Source organism: Leptidea sinapis, chromosome 28, assembly GCF_905404315.1.
Source record: "Leptidea sinapis chromosome 28, ilLepSina1.1, whole genome shotgun sequence".
Lineage (NCBI taxonomy): Eukaryota > Metazoa > Arthropoda > Insecta > Lepidoptera > Pieridae > Leptidea > Leptidea sinapis.
In genome coordinates, this window is record NC_066292.1 from 5,375,135 (window position 1) to 5,393,729 (window position 18,595).

An 18,595-nucleotide genomic window follows, 5' to 3' on the forward strand; every position below is an offset into this window, starting at 1 on the left:
TTTGTAGAGCACTAGGCTTTCCAAATTGAAGGCCTGCTTGAAGTTTTACTGTGCGCTATTTATGACCTCCAGTTTCATTGTGGCCTATTTGGCTTTGTCTTCCAGATGACTGCAGAATTGGTAAAAGCTTCAGATTAAGAAACCAACAATATTATTGGGATTGTTGTCGAGGAGTGGTTATTTGATAAATAGAAAGATCGTGCACCATTCCAAAATTATGCACGGATCGCCCTGCACAACCACAAGCATCGTCTCGTTCTATCGGTTATACTCACGTGATCAGTCGTATGTTTCCGCTTTTAACGACCTCACAGAATGAATGCCTGCGCGCGTCTTCTAAGCCCTGCTTCTGTAATTTAGTTTTAATAAATGAGGCAAGCCATTGATTCGCGCCGTAAGTCGATACTCGAGGTTGTGCATTGCGGCATGAACGATTCATTGCGATAGCTACATTGTAAGAATGAGATAGCGTACATTGTATTAGTCTTAATTCTAATTAATTAAATGAAATATTTAACTTTTGGACAAAATCTAAGCTTTGGTATTGGTGTATAATTTCTTTGTTTGTCAATATTTTTTATAATAAGGATTGAATTGGCTAATTAGTTTTAGGAATATTGCATAAATATAGTGTATATAAATATATATTCCTCCTGTAGCTGTACCTACAACCATTATTATCAATTAATACAAATGTCTAATATCTAACTTGTAACGTATCATTTGAGATCGTAGAAATAGTAATCGTGCATAATAACTGTAATAAGCGTATGCCGAAAGATGCGTTCTGAAAAGAACATTTTGTTTTGTATAACGTAATATTAGCTCTGATAAGAACCATTTCATAATGCTGTACATCAACTCATAAAATCATACAGATCACCAGTAATAATCTCATCAATGTACGAGCATCGTCACGTTCTCTCGACGATCGCAGATATACTCACGTGATCAGTCATATGCTCCGCGTTACACAACCGCACAGCAAGGCCGAGCGGACTCGACTGACGAGTGAAGCGTCGGGACTCGATCGCTATTCATGCAATTCTAATCAATGAGCAACAGCGTAGGTGCTGAATGCTCATTGACATCGTATGAACGAGGTTCAAGGCGAGTTTAGTCATACTGCGACAGCCTTAGTTTTAGAGCGAGATAGAACACATAATATTATTCTCAATTCTTATTGAATGAAACGTTTTACTATTGGTTAAAATGTAAGCTTTAGTATTGGTGTGTATTTTCTGAACTTGTAAATATTTTTTTAAGTAACAACTGTTATTGGGTAACTAGTTTTAAGGATTTTGTATATATATCATGTAACTTTTTAATAAATCATATCTTCCACATATTCCTCACAGTCAAGCAGTTGTTTTATTTAATCGCCAAACGCTCAGTCTCTAAACTCATATTAGTCAAGAATTGTCAGCAGTTGTTTTATTTAACCAGCAAACGCTCAGTTTATAAAGTAGTTTACAATTAGTTCGACTTGTTTTTTCCTTGAAGCTGAAACCTGTTTGCATGCGGAAATGCGAATAGGTATGTACAGATTAATCAAAAAAATTTGGCCCTGCTATCTGGTTTAGCACTGCAATCGCTTGTTTGTTGTATCTTTGACTATATTTTTAAAAACATTATTTGTTCAGCTACTTCTAACTTTGGAACCAAGTGATTGTAAACTTTATAAAGAAAGTACATCATACCATAATAATTCATAATTTTATATCGAGGTATCACTTTTCATTTTCTGGCAGTAATAATATTATAATAATAATTATTATTATTTATTCTGTAAAGAAACACAAAATTATTCTAAAGTTAATACCAGCTGTCTAATGAGAGTTACAATCTATTTGATGTGGGATACTGGTGCCTGTAATACAAGTTATCAGGGTCTCACCCCTCGAAAGTACAAAGATCACGTACACATAAGTTATTATGAAATTATTAATTTTGATAATACAGATATTGTTGACTTTTTTTAGAAGCACGAAGGCAAATTTTATGTTTGAAACTTGACTTATAGTATTAAAAGAAAGTTGTGTCTAGTGCGTGCATGTGTGTGCGTGTGCGAGTGTCCTACCTAGCCCTGCGACAAAATTGTCTTGGGATCGGAGATTAACTAAATTTGTAAGGCCTCTATGCAAGGAGTTTAAAAAGATGGAAATAGTGCAAATACCTTTACGTCAAAACCAAAGTGTAATATGATATTAATTTACATTCATTAAGTAAATTATAATAGGTTTATATATTAATGATTATAAATATAGTCTATAGTAGAGATTGCAACTAATGAAATTGATTTTAAATTTTTATTATTATACGCTTACAAAAAATAATAGGTTACCAGTGCATGAAGCAGTGGATTGAAGATAAGTTGGTGTGAAATAACAGCTACGTAATTGGACAAGTACGAAATAACGCAACACAAATATTCCTGTGATCGCACCGCAAATTATTATTTTAAAATATGGCAACATAGATTTCGTTCCAACGTTATTATGTTGGTATTTCGGTTGGTAGTGGTACACAACAAAAAAATGTCAAAATCACCAGTGGGCAGTGGCCAATCCGCTTTGGATATGCAATAGTTAAAGAAAGAAAAGACAGAGAAGTTGTTACAGATTTGGGAGATCCTTTATTTTATATCTATAATAATTATTTAAATCGTTCGATATTATTTAACGAAGTTTTAGTTTTTAATACTTTTGTGTTTTGGTTTATCTTTGTGTGTTCATATTTTGCTGCTGATTCATAAAACCTATCAAACAAATAGTTCGGTAGTTTTATCGGATCTCATAAGCCTGTCCCTGGGCCTCTAAAGAAAATGGCGTGTGCTACTCTCAAAAGAAACTTAGATTGGGAGACCATGTCTCAGATGCCCGCTAAGAAGCGTAGATGTGCTTCTTTTGCGACAAGTCCAAGTACCAGTCCTGGTTTAAAAGTTACTGAACCCAAAAATTCCGTATTCGCCGATATCGTCAGTACACCCATAAAACTGACTCCAGGTTTGTTTATGTTTTATTTTTCTCGATTAAAGCTCATATTAATAATGTCTAATGGTTTAAAAAATAATCCTTACGTCATTCAGTATCAGCTGTTAAAGAAAAACAAAGGAAATAATGCAGTATCTAATAATACTAATTGTATTGTATTGCGATAGAGTGAGAATCCAAATTTAACCGTTGGAGTTGAAGAGTTGGAATATTTTAAGCTCCGAGTTTTGTTTCGAGCTTATTAAAAATAAATTTCTGAATAACATTGGCTATTCAGAATTTATGCATTTCGTATACGTAATGCATTGCGTTATTCTAGATATTTGATGTGATTAAAAATTTATAATATTATTGATAGTTTTCAATTGAGTTTACAAATTGTTGCCAATCCCATTGTTTAGTTATTGTTTTATTGTTGTGTATATGATTGCTCACTAATTATTTAGTGTTACAAAACTATGCAAATTCTTGATTTATGATGATTAAGCAAAAACAACACACAATGGCTCAAATGTAGGTTCAGTCAGAAGTTTTTTTTAACACAGTCCATATACTTATTTTTTTGCATGTATCTACAGGTAGGAGTTTGCATTTTCCAAGTGGGAATTGTCCATCTTCATTAATTTTTTTTTTTTATATAAAAATGTATTGGTCTTCAGACATAGTATAATCCTAGTTTTATTTATTGTTGTACAGAGACTTGAGACTATTTAACTATATTATTGTGTTTAAAATTTTCAAAAAGTACTTGTATTTGAAAATTTATTGAGGCATTTCTTGTAAACACAAGCTTTTGCTAAGATTAAGATTATATTAGTTTGAATTGAATTAAGAAATTGTTTTCTATTTTTATACAAAAACATTTAACATAATGAAACAGGTTATATATATTCATAGGATATCTAAACATAGATTATGAAATAAACATAGCACCAAAGCTCTGTTACTGAGCTGGATTCTAGAAAGTTGGAAAACAAATTTTAAGTTTCATTGTAAATCATGCATTTTAGGCAGGTATGATAGAATAACACAAAGTAAAACCCATTTTTGATGCGGATTTATGGTTTTTTTCTAACAGCAACACAATATTCCTGTACCACAAATTGTTAATATTGGTAATCTAATATTGATTTATTGGGATCTGCGAATAACAGAACCCTTATAGGATCACTATGTTTTCTATCTATCTGTCAAGACCCTTAATCTTGGGAACACATGGAGTTATCAAGTTGAAATTAAAACAATATTCTTTTCTCAAGTCTGCATGTGTTTGAAGCTTTGAAAAAATCAAACTTTAAAGTTGAAATAACTAATATATGGCTGTTTATGTTGCTACAATGTCTATTTCTACACTCTAAAGCAAATCAAAAGTTAAAATCGAAAGTTAGAGTTATTATCTGTTAACCTATAACTTATGGCAGATAATATCAACATATAGTCAAAGTCAAAAAATCTTTATTCACTGTAAAACTTTATAAGCTATTGCAATAGTGCAAGTCAGGATGAAGTACAAAAGTTACAATAGCATTCAAATGAGTATAACAATATTCATTAACAAAATTTAGAACATTAATTCCAACTATCTTTATCATTCAAATAATCTTTCATGCTATAATAGGCCTTAGATGTTAATTTATTTTTTACGATACACTTATATACGATATACTTATAGTGCAAGTATAGGGAAATCTAAAATAATATGAATCTCAAATGATACATTTGTCATCAAATCATTATGGAACAAAAATCGATAAAATTATGGATCCCTATCATAGTCATAATATTGGTAAACAGGGTGCTTTGGAGTCCATAATAATAATAATTATGATATCAATAGTTAGTCTCAGTTATGAAATGTGGCATTTCTTTTTTTGCCTACACTTTCAGCCGAATCTTACAAGTAAGATGTCATAGTCTTGTCACGCTACACATACTAATACTTAGACTATAAAGGCAGTCAATTTACTGACTTCTAATATTCAAAACTTTTGCCCTAGTTGGTAGTTGACTTGTGTATTATTAATTATTCAATATCTACTCAAAATTTGTAATGTCATGTAACCCTTACAGTAGTGGCACACCATTACTCAATTTGGCACAAAGAGGTCACTTGGTATGCTATGCCTATCTAGCTTATTTTAAACTTAGATTGTTTTGAGATGAAGATAATATTATTATATTACTTAGATTAATATCATTGAAAATTGGTTTTTATGTTGTAGTGAACACATTCTTAGGAAATAGTGAAATGCTGTTAATAAGTATGTTATTTTGGTATTGTCTATTGGTAAGTTTTATGACACAACATAAATACCTCATTTGGGAATTGCATTTTTAAAATTTTTCAGTATAGACTAGAATTTAAAACAAAAACTAGATCAGCAGTGCATTATTAACTATGAAATTGAAATGAAATGATTTTAAAATCCTATTTAAAAGTATTTAAAAAAATATTAATTTAGCATATGACTATGGAGTAATTTTTCTTGCAAAACTTTTTACTATTAATTCTCTTGCACAGTGGATACTGACAGTTTACTCATGCTATTCTTACTTATTACACATATAAGCTGTAGTAAGTAAATAAAAAATAAATATCACTGATATAAATCACAGGATCTAGTGTTTGTTCTGATATACAGTCTGGCATAACAATGATTACATTAAATGAACCCATGTGTTCACAACAACTTAACCACAGTCAGAAAAAATAAGGTTAAAAATAGAAATTTTCAAACAAACATTATATATTTAAAAAAAAAACAATATTTTACCTTTTATGTTGGCACTACTCACCTACGAGTCCTGAACGGCTATGCCACAATATGGGACAAGTAGGTGTCGGTGCCTACGCGCGGCTACTAGATTGTTTACGAATTGTTCAGAAATGATATCATGGATAATTGCTTAAGTTTTCAATAATTTACTAGAGATATTCGATGAGATGAGGAGGCTGCATCGACGCCGGCAGCTGCGGCTCGCGTCCGGCGTCGCTTCGAGCTCCTCATCCAGCGGCAGCGAGGGAGACGCATCCCCTCCCCACCACTCGCACACCTTACACACACAGAAAGTCCACAACAAGGCCCTCTTCACATTCAAACAGGTGAAAAATCATTTTAATTCATTTTTACATCAGGAATCAAGTGCTAGCTTCTGAAACAAAAAAGTTTGGAAAAAGCAATATACTTAAAGGAATCATACCTTTAAAGATTGTTTGAATCATAATTGTATTTTAATTTTGAAATGCAGAAATTAAAATTACAAGTTTATTAGGATATATTTCATATTATCTTTCTGTTAAATTATTTAAAAAAATATTGAATTAGGAAAAATACTAATGATAATATAATTTTATCCATCTACTTTGTCCAGGTTAAATTAAATTTTTAGTTTGTTAACGGATCGAAATAAAACTTACACTTAATATATAGGCAGTTTGCCATATTACATCAGTGAAATAAGCCTGAGATTAGCATGTACCAAAAAAAAAATATACCTTTATTGTTTTTTATTCAGGTGCGAATGATTTGCGAACGCATGCTGCGGGAGCAAGAAGCCGCACTGCGTGCTGAATATGAGACAGCCTTGAGCAACAAACTGGCAGAGCAGTACGAGGCCTTTGTTCGCTTCAATACCGACCAGGTGAACCACAGTGTATTGTATGAATGTGGAATTCTAAGCTGCAATTTTAATTTATTTCATTGCAGTCCCATCGCAATGTCATATTATGATTCATTAACACTAACAGTTGATCACGAGCTGAAAATGTCAAGTGTTTTTCATTAAGTACGCCAAGCATTGTAAAGCACACCCAACTGGGAAGCCGATTTATTTGTTATTTTTTATAAGAGTTATGGCATTATAATGCTTATAATAATAAAGCGTAGGTCAGTGTTTCCCAAGGCCTGGTAATTTTCACACTGCCCCTTCGTGACCTACCTTACTTTAAAACCCAAGCCAAAATAAAATACATTTATAAATATGTAGTACTTTTTTATCGCCTAGTAGCCTTTATTAAGAAAATTTTAGTGCGAAGTACGTAGCTGCTGCTTATTTTTACTTATGAATCTAATCAAAGTTTAATCCTATGGACTTTTTTTTAAAACAAGGCGGGAATGTTGCGACCCCGTATTTTATTTTGATGGCCCGGTAAATTGGAAACCTTGTTGTAGATAATTCTTACATTTATAGGGTTATTTAAGTCTTGTATTTAAAGGATTTAAATAAAAATACGTATATTATTTGTCCAATAGAGAATCTTAGTGTCATATTATTTTTTTTCTTTTTTTTATGTAGCGTATGTGTGAGACAACATAGACACGTGATATCAAATTAAAGCAGTTTCCTGTCTGCAGTGTTTTCGATACCTCGTTATTTTAGCAACTGACTCATAAATTGAACCTTGGATTTTTAAATAATTTTAGCATAATGGTCTGGTGTATCTGCAATCAGTAACTTTTACATGAAGAAGGTGATGCTGAAACCTTTTCGTTCTAGGATGCTCAAAAACTCGTGATCATTTACGATCTGTAAACATAATGCTGATCTTTTGGGGTCTTATGTAATTCTCAGAAAATGTGTAATAAGACAAATTGTACACGGCACGCGTAAAAAGTTATTGTTTTTTTTTAATGAAAATAGGGACGAGACGAGCTGGACAATCAGCTGATGGTAATCGATACGGCCTGCCCATTATAATGCAGTGCCACTCAGGATTCTTGAAAGACCCAAAAATTCTGAGTGGCACTACAATTGCGCTCGCCGCTTTGGGACATAAGATTTTAAGTCTCACTTGCCCAGTAATTTCACTACAGCGCCCTTCAGACCGAAACTCAGTAATGCTTACACATTAGTGCTTCACGGCAGACATTGCTGCCGTTTTAATACCCATAATCTAGCCGGCATCCTGTTCAAAGGAGCCTCCCACTGGTAAATGTACATATAATATCTAGATTTAATGTAAAATAGAAGTGGTTTTTACGATTAATATAACTGAATGGTTTGGTATGATTCTTAATTACTTTTACACATTAACGTATAAAAACAACTGGGCCCACAATCACGCTCAAAAATTGTCGTCTGAAGCAAAAGTCTGCCTACGCAAGTATTAGGCAGAGTTTCGTTTTCGATCAAATACTTCTTGTTGAAGTATGTAAATGTAAGTTGTAAATGTTTTTTCAATGGTTAATGTCTCTTTATAGCAACAGAACGGTATCAACGCAACTTCTTATTGTAATGTGTAGTTGTAGCTTTTGTCCATTGTTAAGTTTTTGTTATATTTTCTCTTCAGGTGCAGCGCCGACCTCCTGCAGCGACTTGCATGCCTCTAGGAATGGACTCTGAACACCACATGCATCAAGATCTCGTGCCGAGCTGTAAGTGATGTGCATTTATTTCTTAATTATTTAATATTTCATTTTTACTTTAATAAATAACGTGGTAAAATGAGAACACACTCATAAATGAACAACATCTCTATATTATTAATTGTACATCACTTTTTGTTGCAGTATAAATAAAGTAAATATACAGGGTGAGATTTTTGAGAAGGGCGGTGATGGGCTAGTCGGAAATTACGAGACTTAGAGAAAAGTCGTGAAAGGAGTCATGCCCTCGATTTATAAAAAACCAATAACTCTGTTGTTGATAAGGATCAATCTTTGCAAAGATATGTTATATTAAATTGAAAGGAAATAGAAAAATTTTACAATGTTTTTTTCATATCTCACTTTTACCTAACTAATAAGTTGCTCAAAATGGTTTCCTTTGATTCTCCAATGCATGCAATGCAAGTTTATACGTCTCTCTAATGAACTTAGTTTGAATAGGAGGTGAGTTTTCTTCCGTGTAAAAATAATAAAACAAAAATATTTCGTACTTCTTTTCATTTTAGTAATACATTTCATTGCAAATATTGATCCTTATCAGCAACAGAGTCCATTGGTCCAATAATACAGGTGTATTTTTTTTAAATCATTCGGGTCGATTTCCGTTAAAAGTTTAAGAAATTTTAAATAACTAAATATGCAGTCATTGTTTTTTTTTTTATAAATTGATGGCATGACTGCTTTCACGACTTTTCTCTAAGTCTCGTAATTTCCAACTTGGCCATTACCGCCCTTCTCATACCATCCTGTATAGTTTCCGAAATATTTAAGTAGCTTTAGCCATTATGATGTCACTACAATGTCTTTTATGGGACCGCTCGCCTCTGAGCAGCGCGCGATGTTATTGCATCTCACAAACATTTCGCACCGAATGTAATATCGTGCTCTAATGCCCGGTTTACACTTTGTTAAGTTAACACTGCAGGTAAAATGGTGGCAGGTGCTGCTGAAAATGAAGTGGACGGAACAACATACTTTAAAATTCGTACAAGAATTCATAAAGTATGAATGTCTATACAATGTTAAGTGCGCAGAATTTAAAAACAAACAGTTGAGAGATGCGGCCCTATTGAAACTGAGTGAAGCGATGGAAATTCCGACTTTCAAAATTGAGTTCATTTTCTATATCAGATACCACAACAGATACAATCTCCTTAATTATTTGTCTCAATATTAAGCGCTGTTCATCTTCCATTTCTAGAGAAACTATGCACAACGGACAGTACCACTACTTTGAGCTTCTTCCTAAACACTGTGTTAACGGAGATGGAAAAGACTACTTAACACTTGAGACTTATCGCGTAAAGTTAAGGACGCGTTTACGAATCCGACAGAAATATGATATTTTTCGGTAGAGTTTGTGATGAAATTAAACTAAGTCTAACAAAACTAAAAAATGCCACAAATAGATTACTTCTTTATCTCCAATTAGCGGGAAATGTTTGCTTTGAAATTTTGATATTTTATGTCGTAAAAACGATTATCCGTTACCTCTTCACACAAAATTGACGAAATGGGGCTTCATTCAGGATCAGTTTTCTGATACCACTTACACAATTTTGGCTCTTAAAAATTATGTAAGGAAAGCAGATATAATATTTTCAAAAACACGGGAAATGAATTAATGAATATCTAATAAATAATCTCAGAAAAAAATAAAAATGAATCGTCTAAAATTCATATATATTTCTGATAAGCATGAGCTTTAAAGTGTGGTATTGAGGGTTATTTTATTTTGTCACTCCGTACGCATTGCACAGAAAGATCTATCGAAATAACCTCAGTCCGCGCTCGGCCGCCGTCGTGGGTAGACCCTGTGTCGGTTGTAAGCAGCAGCTCGTACTCGGAAAGATCGCTGTACGAACACAAATATTTTTTATAAGCTATACAATACTGTCTTTGATACTTTACATATTTTGTACGCAGTCAGATTTTCAATAAATTATGTTTGTGTATTTTTTTGAAGAATTAGTGATTTATAAGTTCATCTCTAAATATAAGGTCTAATCGAAATCCAAGATGGCGCCTATGAATTTTACCAACTTCTCTTCATGGGTGTTATTTTCATGATTATCGGGGTTAACAATAACGAATATCGGGTCTAAGTCGAAATCCAAGATGGAGCCTATGAAATTTACCAACTTCTCTTCATGGGTGTCATTTTCATGGTTTTCGGGGTCAACAATAAGGGCCTACGCAGACCGGGACGGCAAGGCAAGGGATTTTAATTTTTACTAATGGACATTCAACCGTACTGGTACAGAAATACGACATAAATTGCTATGCTTTAAAATGATGCCGTGGCATTGAAAGGGATTTTATCGCAACACGCGCCACAGGCTCCCGTGGCGGGATGCCGTGGCATACTGCGGTAGGCAACGGCATGCCACGGACTCCGGCGCTCGTAGTGATATACTGCGGGGTGCGGCGGCGGGAGTAGAGAAGCGGGGAATGCACACCAATATTGACCATCCATTTGCGCCCGCGTCTTTGACGACTGTGCTACGTGATTTTTTCGGAGACCAGTTTTTTACGTTTTTTATTCCAACATGGAGGAAAAATTAATAACTTTAGTTCAAGACTATGATTATTTATATAATATGTCATCAAAACATTATATGAACACTCAAATGAAGAACAATGCGTGGAAAAGAATTGGAATAGAAATGAATAAAACAGGTAAGTAAATATTTTTGCACTATAATTATATTTTAAGATTTAACACAGTATTAATGTCTATTTACAATATCGTTTTGCCATGGAATAGAGCCCTCATCAGACCTAAAGTAATCTTTAAACATCTCCCGTACTGTCATACCATCTAATGCATTGTTCATATTATTATCGTTTTCTAAATTAATGCTTACACTTGCTATATTTTGGCTTTCTGTGCTTGTACCACCTATGATGAAATTGTGTAAGCAAGTACATGCTAAAATGATATTATCAACATATTTTGGTTGAACCTGAATTCCTTTTTGACATAATTCGAAACGTTCTTGAAGTATACCAAATGCATTTTCGACGATACGCCTGGCTCTACTCAAACGATAATTGTATATTTTCATTGCTTCATCTGTCAATCGATCGCCACTAAATGGTCTCATAATGTTTGTGGTTAACGGAAAAGCCTCGTCTGCTACAAAAACATACGGCAACTCAAGATCTGTCCTCGGTAAACGTTTTTTTGGGGGAATATCGAGGGCATTAGAAGTCAATTTTTTTCCAAATATTGAGTTTTGCATTATACCTCCATCACTATTTCGTCCATATGATCCTACATCTGCAATCACAAATTTATAATTTGCATCCACAACCGCTAGTAGTACGATACTGAAAAACTTTTTATAGTTTATGTAGAGACTTCCACTATTGCGAGGTGCTTTTATCTTGAAATGTTTACCATCTATTGCACCGATGCAGTTCGGGAAATTCCATTTTTCATCAAATTCCATCGCGATTCGCGTCCATTTTTCCCTTGTTGGTTTTGGCATAACACTAGGTCTTAGGGCATTCCAAATGACTCGGCAAGTTTCATGTACGATAGAGCGCACTGTACTAAACCCCATGCGATAGCTGTAACCTAGAGACTTGAAGCTACTTCCCGTGATCAAAAATCTGAAAGATAATATAATTAGGGGTAAGTGAGGCAGAGTGAAAGACAGGGCACAGTTAAACAAAGTCAATTAAATAATACAGTTTACGTATTTATATATAATTATGAATTCCTCATGATATTTTTCCGTCACCGTAATGCCAGTGGTAATTTCTACTTAGAAAAAGATTAGCTCAATATAATCCCATAAACACAGCTGGTGCTAACCTAGTCACTATCTAAGGCCTTTTCCCATTACCTACTTATTCTGTTTCTATACCATTTTACCTGCTTATGTTTTGTTTTAGGTGAAGAATGCCAGAAAATATGGGGTAATATACGTAATAATTTTAGGAAAGCTCTGAATAACAGAAAAACAAAGAGTGGTGACCCGTACACAAAGCGACGCCCTATCAAGTTTGAAAAAGAGCTGGAGTTTTTGAAAAAATTCATTCAGCACAGAAAACAAACCTCGAATCTGGACTCCTCTTCAGAGGATACGCAGACTTCTTTCGCAGAATCCGCTGTCAATGATAATGATGAACGTTCAGTTTCGCGAATGACCAATGATTCACACCATTCCTTAATAAGACCAGAACCTACAACAACTGCTGAAATACTAAATAAATACATTGAATCGAAAAAGGAGGTGGACCCCATTGATTCGTTCTTTCAAACAATGGCTGCCACAGTAAAAAAACTACCAGAAAGAGTGCAGGTCCAAATAAAGAGACAAATATTTAATGTGGTAACTGACGCCGAATTAAAATACATAGAGGGAACTCCAGCTCCAACATCTGAAGATGTCTCTAGCTATGAAACCACCTCAGGCTCTGGTTATGAAGCTGCTTCGGGGTCTGGCTATGGAACCGCCTCAGGCTCTGGTTATGAAGCTGCTTCGGGGTCTGGCTATGGAACTGCCTCAGGCTCTGGTTATGAAGCTGTTTCACGGTCTGTTTATGGTACCGCCTCTGGCCCTGGCTATGAAGCTGCTTCAGGGTCTGGCTACAAAACTGCAGTTTGTGAATACGAAACTAATCTAAACTAGTAGGTACTCTAAATTAAGTAAAAACAAATAAAGATCCAGGGATTATCAGTGAGAAGGTTTATCAGTGCAAAAACTTGAAAATCGTTATTATGTGTCTACAATACATGATTGTACTTGGCAAAAAATATTGTTTTTTTTTTTTAATTTAATAAAAGAAGAAAAAATAAAACTTATACAATCATTTAACTACCCACCTCAAACACAAGGATAATCTCTGATCGGCTTCAATGGGGTTGCGAAAATTGGTCCTCTGTTTTTCGATATATGGTCGACATATATTCAACAGTGCTTGAAATTTCTCATAATCCATTCTATGATAGTCATAAAATTTTTGCACGTCGTATTTTAAATCATTAAATAAATTATTGAATTCACCCTTTGATTCCCTTTCTTTCCATAAATTATCAACCCAAAATCTTCTTCTATCCCTATTATTAGCCTGTGCACCTTCTTCTTCATCTGCAATAATCGATATCAACACCAAATCCCAATCTACCATTTTAAAACTGAGGCACACCAACACTCGATCAAACGCAACTGAAGACTAAAAGTGTATCAGGCAGCAGGAGTCGCTGAGGCGTGCTTTGTCGTGCCGCGGCACGCCGTGGCATGCCGTGGCAAAGTGCTGGAATGCCGCGGTATCTAAGCGGCCAGTGTGCGCTGACTCACGGCAAAATCCCTTGCCTTGCCGTCCCGGTCTGCGTAGGCCTTAACGAATATCGGGTCATAATCGAAATCCAAGATGGCGCCTTTTTTTTACCAACTTCTCTTCATGGGTGTTATTTTCATGATTATCGGGGTTAACAATAACGAATATCGGGTCTAAATCGAAATGCAAGATGGCGCCTATGCAAATTACTAACTTCTCTTCATGGGTGTTATTTTCATGGTTTTCGGGGTCAACAATAACGAATATCGGGTCAAAATAGAAATCCAAGATGGCGCCGATGAAATTTACCAACATCTCTTCATGGGTGTCATTTTCATGGTTTTCGGGGTCAACAATAACGAATATCGGGTCAAAATCGAAATCCAAGATGGCGCCTGTGAAATTTACCAACTTCTCTTCATGGGTGTCATTTTCATGTTTTTTTAATAATATTAATTAGTAATTAAATACTTTATTTGGTTCAAAATTACAGAAATCTTATTACTAATAACAATATTATGGACATCACAGAAGCAAAATGGTGTCTAGTCAGCATTATGTTGGGAATTTTACTTCTCAACGCTGGTATTCTCTAGACACCGAGACACAGACTTTGAGAATTAAATATTTATATATTTATAATCCCCCAAGTCTACTGCGACCATAAACATTGGCAATAAATTTATATAAGTATATAAATATATATATACAAAAAATAAAATTAAATCTGTTAGTAACAAATACACTTCTCAATTTAAGGAAAATATTAATAGCATAACATTAAATCATAATATCATAACATTGGTAAGTAATCGGAAATTTTTTTCTTATAAGTAAACAATAGGTTTGAATAAATACTAGATAAGTCATAACTTTGACCTTTTAAACAAAATAAAATATATCCATAAGACATCAATAAATCAGCTATAAAACCCAATGATGTTCTATACACATATAAATAAATAAATTTAAATGTTTTATAAAAAAAATGGCTCTGTCGTAAATCCTATTACTCCACTGCTGAATATCTAAATGATCGGACAGCCTGGGACTAGATTGTGATTATTTTATAGTGATAGAAATGACTGTACAATATTCTATATTTTTATTGAAAAGAGCGCAAAAAAAGAATGCTGGGAGAGTTTCTTGCGCCGCTTCTTCTCTTTCAGAGCGCCATTTGTTTCCGAAGCGGTAGTAGTATCTAGTAGTTATTAGAAATGACATCAAAAAGAATTCTAAATGAATCAATTTTGAGAAAATAATTAATGCCTTTTACATAAAAGCCTATGAAACTTACCAAATTCTTTACATGGGTGTCATTTTCATTGTTTTTGGGGTCAACAATATCGAATATCGGGTCAAAATCGAAATTCAAGAGTGCGGCTATGAAATTTACCAACTTCTTATCATGGGTGTCATTTTCATGGATTTTGGGGTCAACAATAACGTATAGCGGGCCTAAATCGAAATCCATGATGGCGCCTATGAAATTTACAAAATTTTCTTCATGGGTGTCATTTACATCGTCAAAATTAGAATTCATTCATAAAATTAAATTATCTTATAAAAGGCCTGTCTAACAATATCCCACATGCTAAATTAATTCTTCATTCCCTAAATATATAAATATTTACGTTTCGACTTTTCACTCACAATATGTACAAAACACATTCCGTTACCAATCTAATTAAAAAATCTCAAAATTTGATTTTGAAAGACCTATTTAATTGTTCTCTGCACCCTCGATAACCTCGGATACGATACCCATATTGTTGAAATCATAATTTTTCGCGGCGGCCATCTTGGATTTAAAAAAACTGCGTTTACTACACACGACGTTATGCGACAGAATTGCCATCTAAAATTCTAATATTTAACTACTAAACGAATACATCAACCAATTATCAAAAATACATAGGTATTAAAAAAATAAAATCCAAACTTGCTAAAGTATCAAATTCATTTGATTCCCGCAATTAACTTTAAGTACGTGTATGTGTTTGAGCGGTGTCAGTGTAGTAGTGCGATTCGATACCTCTCTGTTTTGAGAACGCGTCCTTAACGCTTAACACTTATCACTTCACACTTCGCAAAGTGTAAACCGGCCTTAACTAGTTGCTTGGTGCTCGAATTGGATTGTTAGATGAAATAAATATTTATTGACTTTGTCATATAAAATAATAGCCTACATTCATGAGTAAGACTTAATTTGAACAAGACTAAAAAGTTTTTGGCCAAAATCGCACTCAATTTGTAGCCAATTATAATATAATTGTTTCGTGTGTATATTGCATATAAATTAATTTAATTTGCAAATGTGCGAGTTATGGCGACATTGGATTTTCCATACAAAGGAAGTTTTAGGGACTTTTTTTGGTATTCTGTGATTCCACATAGAGCCGCTGCCACACTGCAGCGCACGGAGAGTTACGCACGTGTGTTAAACATTCACTTTACAAGAAAATGTATGTGATAGTGTCCATTGCAGCCCACAGACACGAATATTAACTATTAATAACAAAGGAATATTTCGAAATTGCATGACTTCAATAAATTCATGCATGACCTGTTTGTGGATTGCTGTGGCAATTGGCATGTGTGTAGCCTATTCGTGCGCTGCGGTGGTGAGCTATGCTATAGTTGTACATAGTCGTGGGTTCATATTCCTGTATAATGTGTGCTGCAGTGTAAACGTAGGCCTACGTTGTCCAATAAATGAATCCACGCAGCTAAAATGCGCTGCGTGCTCGCGTCCGGCAATCGCAGCGGTGGGACAGTGGCTTTACTCCTGCCACTTGCATTTTTTTATCTTCTGTTACTGAAATAACAATAATTGACTGTACTGTAATAACAATTACTGTAATTGAAATAAGAAATTGGAATTGGTAACTTAATATGAAATATTTGTTTTCAGATCTGTCCTAATAAGAATAGTAATTCGTAGCAGACTTGGGGGAGATGTATCGAGACATACATATTTTGTAATATGTGAATATACTATGCAGAAAGTATTGTGATTGCTCGCGGAACTTAACTGTTCTCAAACCTACAATGCAAGGCAGTATTACAGTTGTACTAATCATATATTTAATGGTACTTTCTATTTAATAAAAAAAATGATGCTTTGTGGCATTCCACAAAGACCCACTATTAGATTCAAAGGATTTTATTTATAAGTGTGTGTGCTAATATGAACAACACATTATTGAATGCTAATAAATAAGGTCTTTGATTTCAACTATAATTATAACAACATCAAATATGTAATATAAGACATTGGTGTGCTAATTTTACTTATGTGAATGATGAGCCAACTCAATTGTAAACATGTGTGTGAAACTAGCCACTAAATTGTCAAAGTGCATAAAAATAGTTGTAAGCTTTGGGGCCACATCTTAGTGGAATGCCAAAACTGCTGCAGTATTGTACAGAACACAGCTAAGTCCCGCAGCTCATTTCATGCCACTTAACATAAATTAGATTGTAATGCTTTAGGTAAGGTTCGCAGCATGATTGTGTTCATAGACTGACTCTGACAAAGTTATGGTTTGGACTGTTATGCAATGTGTGGATATTTTGCTTGACACAGGGGTATAATAATATTATTTCCTATGACAAAAGGATAATTGATATATTAAATATTAGATAACACAAAATCACAGAGTGCCTAATATGATTCATCATTGTTCCCTCAAAATTCATTAGTTAGCCATGATTTTTGTATAATTATTTTTAGTTTAATTTTTAGTGTTGTCGAAATATAGCTGTACTTTTATAAATTATATTTGTTTTTCTCTTAATCAAGCTTGTAATTGTAGGCTCGAGTTGTTGCCTGGCTTACTGCCCAATGGTTTAAAGTTTTGTCTTTTTGAGAAAGGCGTTTAGATTATTTAAATTTAGCTTTATTTAAGTTATTCTCAATAATGTAATATTATAATGGTGTTGCTGATTTGAAACGCGCTGCAAAACATTATTGGGTTTTCTTTTTATACATTGTTTTAGTTAGCAAATGTTTTATTGAATACAACAGGATTTAATTTGTTACCAAGCATATTCAATAAAAATATTAGGATAGGTCTTTTTTAAATTGTATTATCAGCTCATTATTTGTAGGTATTGGCGTTTAAGAACTGAGAAATAAATTAGCTAAACACCAATAAATTGAGTTTTATTTATTTTATGATGTCAGTTTGAATTATTTATTGAATAGAAGGAGCAATGGAAGGGCAAGTGGTCACCTATTACTAAGTAGAAAGAAAGTTTTTTAAATATTACAATCAATTATTAAATTGAAAAATACAAAGTATCAGTAGGGTTTTTATTAGTGGTAAACGCGCAAACTCGAGTCTTCTGGGTGTCAAATTGGACAAGGTTCAATTGACCCCATTCCACGACCTTCTCAAGAGAGGACTCGATAGAACACAAGTTTCTCCCGGCACTGGTCGACGATTTCCTGAGAGAGACCTGCATGGTCCGTGTACACGGCATTACTAGTGCTGTCGTCTGCATAGCAATAGAGGTGGTCGTTAAATCAATAAACTGTTTTTATTAACAGTTTTATATTCGTTAACGAATTAACTGTTTATCTTCAACGAAAAAACCTGTTGAACATAATAAGCTAATAAATTCAACCAACGTCTTCGCCCGTCGCAATAAAAGAAGAAATTGAATGCCTCACTAAAACAGCCCAATTCAAAACAGTTGACGAATTTGCCAACGAAAACGTTGACTTGATATTATATTGACGAAATAGGTACTACGTATAAATTAAATTTAGCAATGTTATTAATATAATATGAAGTATGAACCTAATAAAAACCTAAATTATTAATAAATGCATTAACCGATTTTTCAAAACCCGTTGACGATTTAACAGTTTTTTCAACCTGTTGACCATTGACAACAAACAGTTACACAGCCTTG

At 33.9% G+C, this 18,595-nt stretch overlaps 2 protein-coding genes across 3 annotated transcripts; one reads left to right on the top strand and one right to left on the bottom strand.

Moving 5' to 3' along the window:
* The first annotated feature begins 2,544 nt into the window (after positions 1–2,544).
* LOC126973027 (akirin-like) lies at positions 2,545–17,833 on the top strand. Its single transcript, XM_050820157.1, has 5 exons — positions 2,545–3,005; positions 5,924–6,096; positions 6,510–6,635; positions 8,284–8,368; positions 16,587–17,833. Exons 1-5 carry the CDS (start codon positions 2,825–2,827, stop codon positions 16,595–16,597), a joined length of 576 nt encoding a protein of 191 aa, XP_050676114.1. The 5' UTR covers positions 2,545–2,824; the 3' UTR covers positions 16,598–17,833.
* On the bottom strand, positions 11,065–13,736 carry LOC126972990 (uncharacterized). 2 transcript variants are annotated; one of them, XM_050820110.1, is made up of 3 exons: positions 13,218–13,736; positions 11,784–11,998; positions 11,065–11,663 (listed from the first exon to the last, which is right to left on the bottom strand). In XM_050820110.1, exons 1-3 carry the CDS (start codon positions 13,520–13,522, stop codon positions 11,110–11,112), a joined length of 1,074 nt encoding a protein of 357 aa, XP_050676067.1. In that variant the 5' UTR covers positions 13,523–13,736; the 3' UTR covers positions 11,065–11,109. The 2 variants fall into 2 exon arrangements, with proteins under 2 accessions (XP_050676067.1, XP_050676065.1); XM_050820108.1 differs by having other exon boundaries at positions 11,065–11,998.
* Positions 17,834–18,595: the final 762 nt, after the last annotated feature.

Coding starts and splice junctions, on each gene's coding strand:
- LOC126973027 (XM_050820157.1), top strand. CDS start 2,825: ATGGCGTGTGCTACTCTCAAAAGAAACTTAGATTGGGAGACCATGTCT. Junction 3,006..5,923: donor ACCCATAAAACTGACTCCAG/GTTTGTTTATGT, acceptor ATAATTTACTAG/AGATATTCGATGAGATGAGG. Junction 6,636..8,283: donor TTCGCTTCAATACCGACCAG/GTGAACCACAGT, acceptor TTTTCTCTTCAG/GTGCAGCGCCGACCTCCTGC.
- LOC126972990 (XM_050820108.1), bottom strand. CDS start 13,522: ATGGTAGATTGGGATTTGGTGTTGATATCGATTATTGCAGATGAAGAA. Junction 11,999..13,217: donor AGATTATCCTTGTGTTTGAG/GTGGGTAGTTAA, acceptor ATTATCTTTCAG/ATTTTTGATCACGGGAAGTA.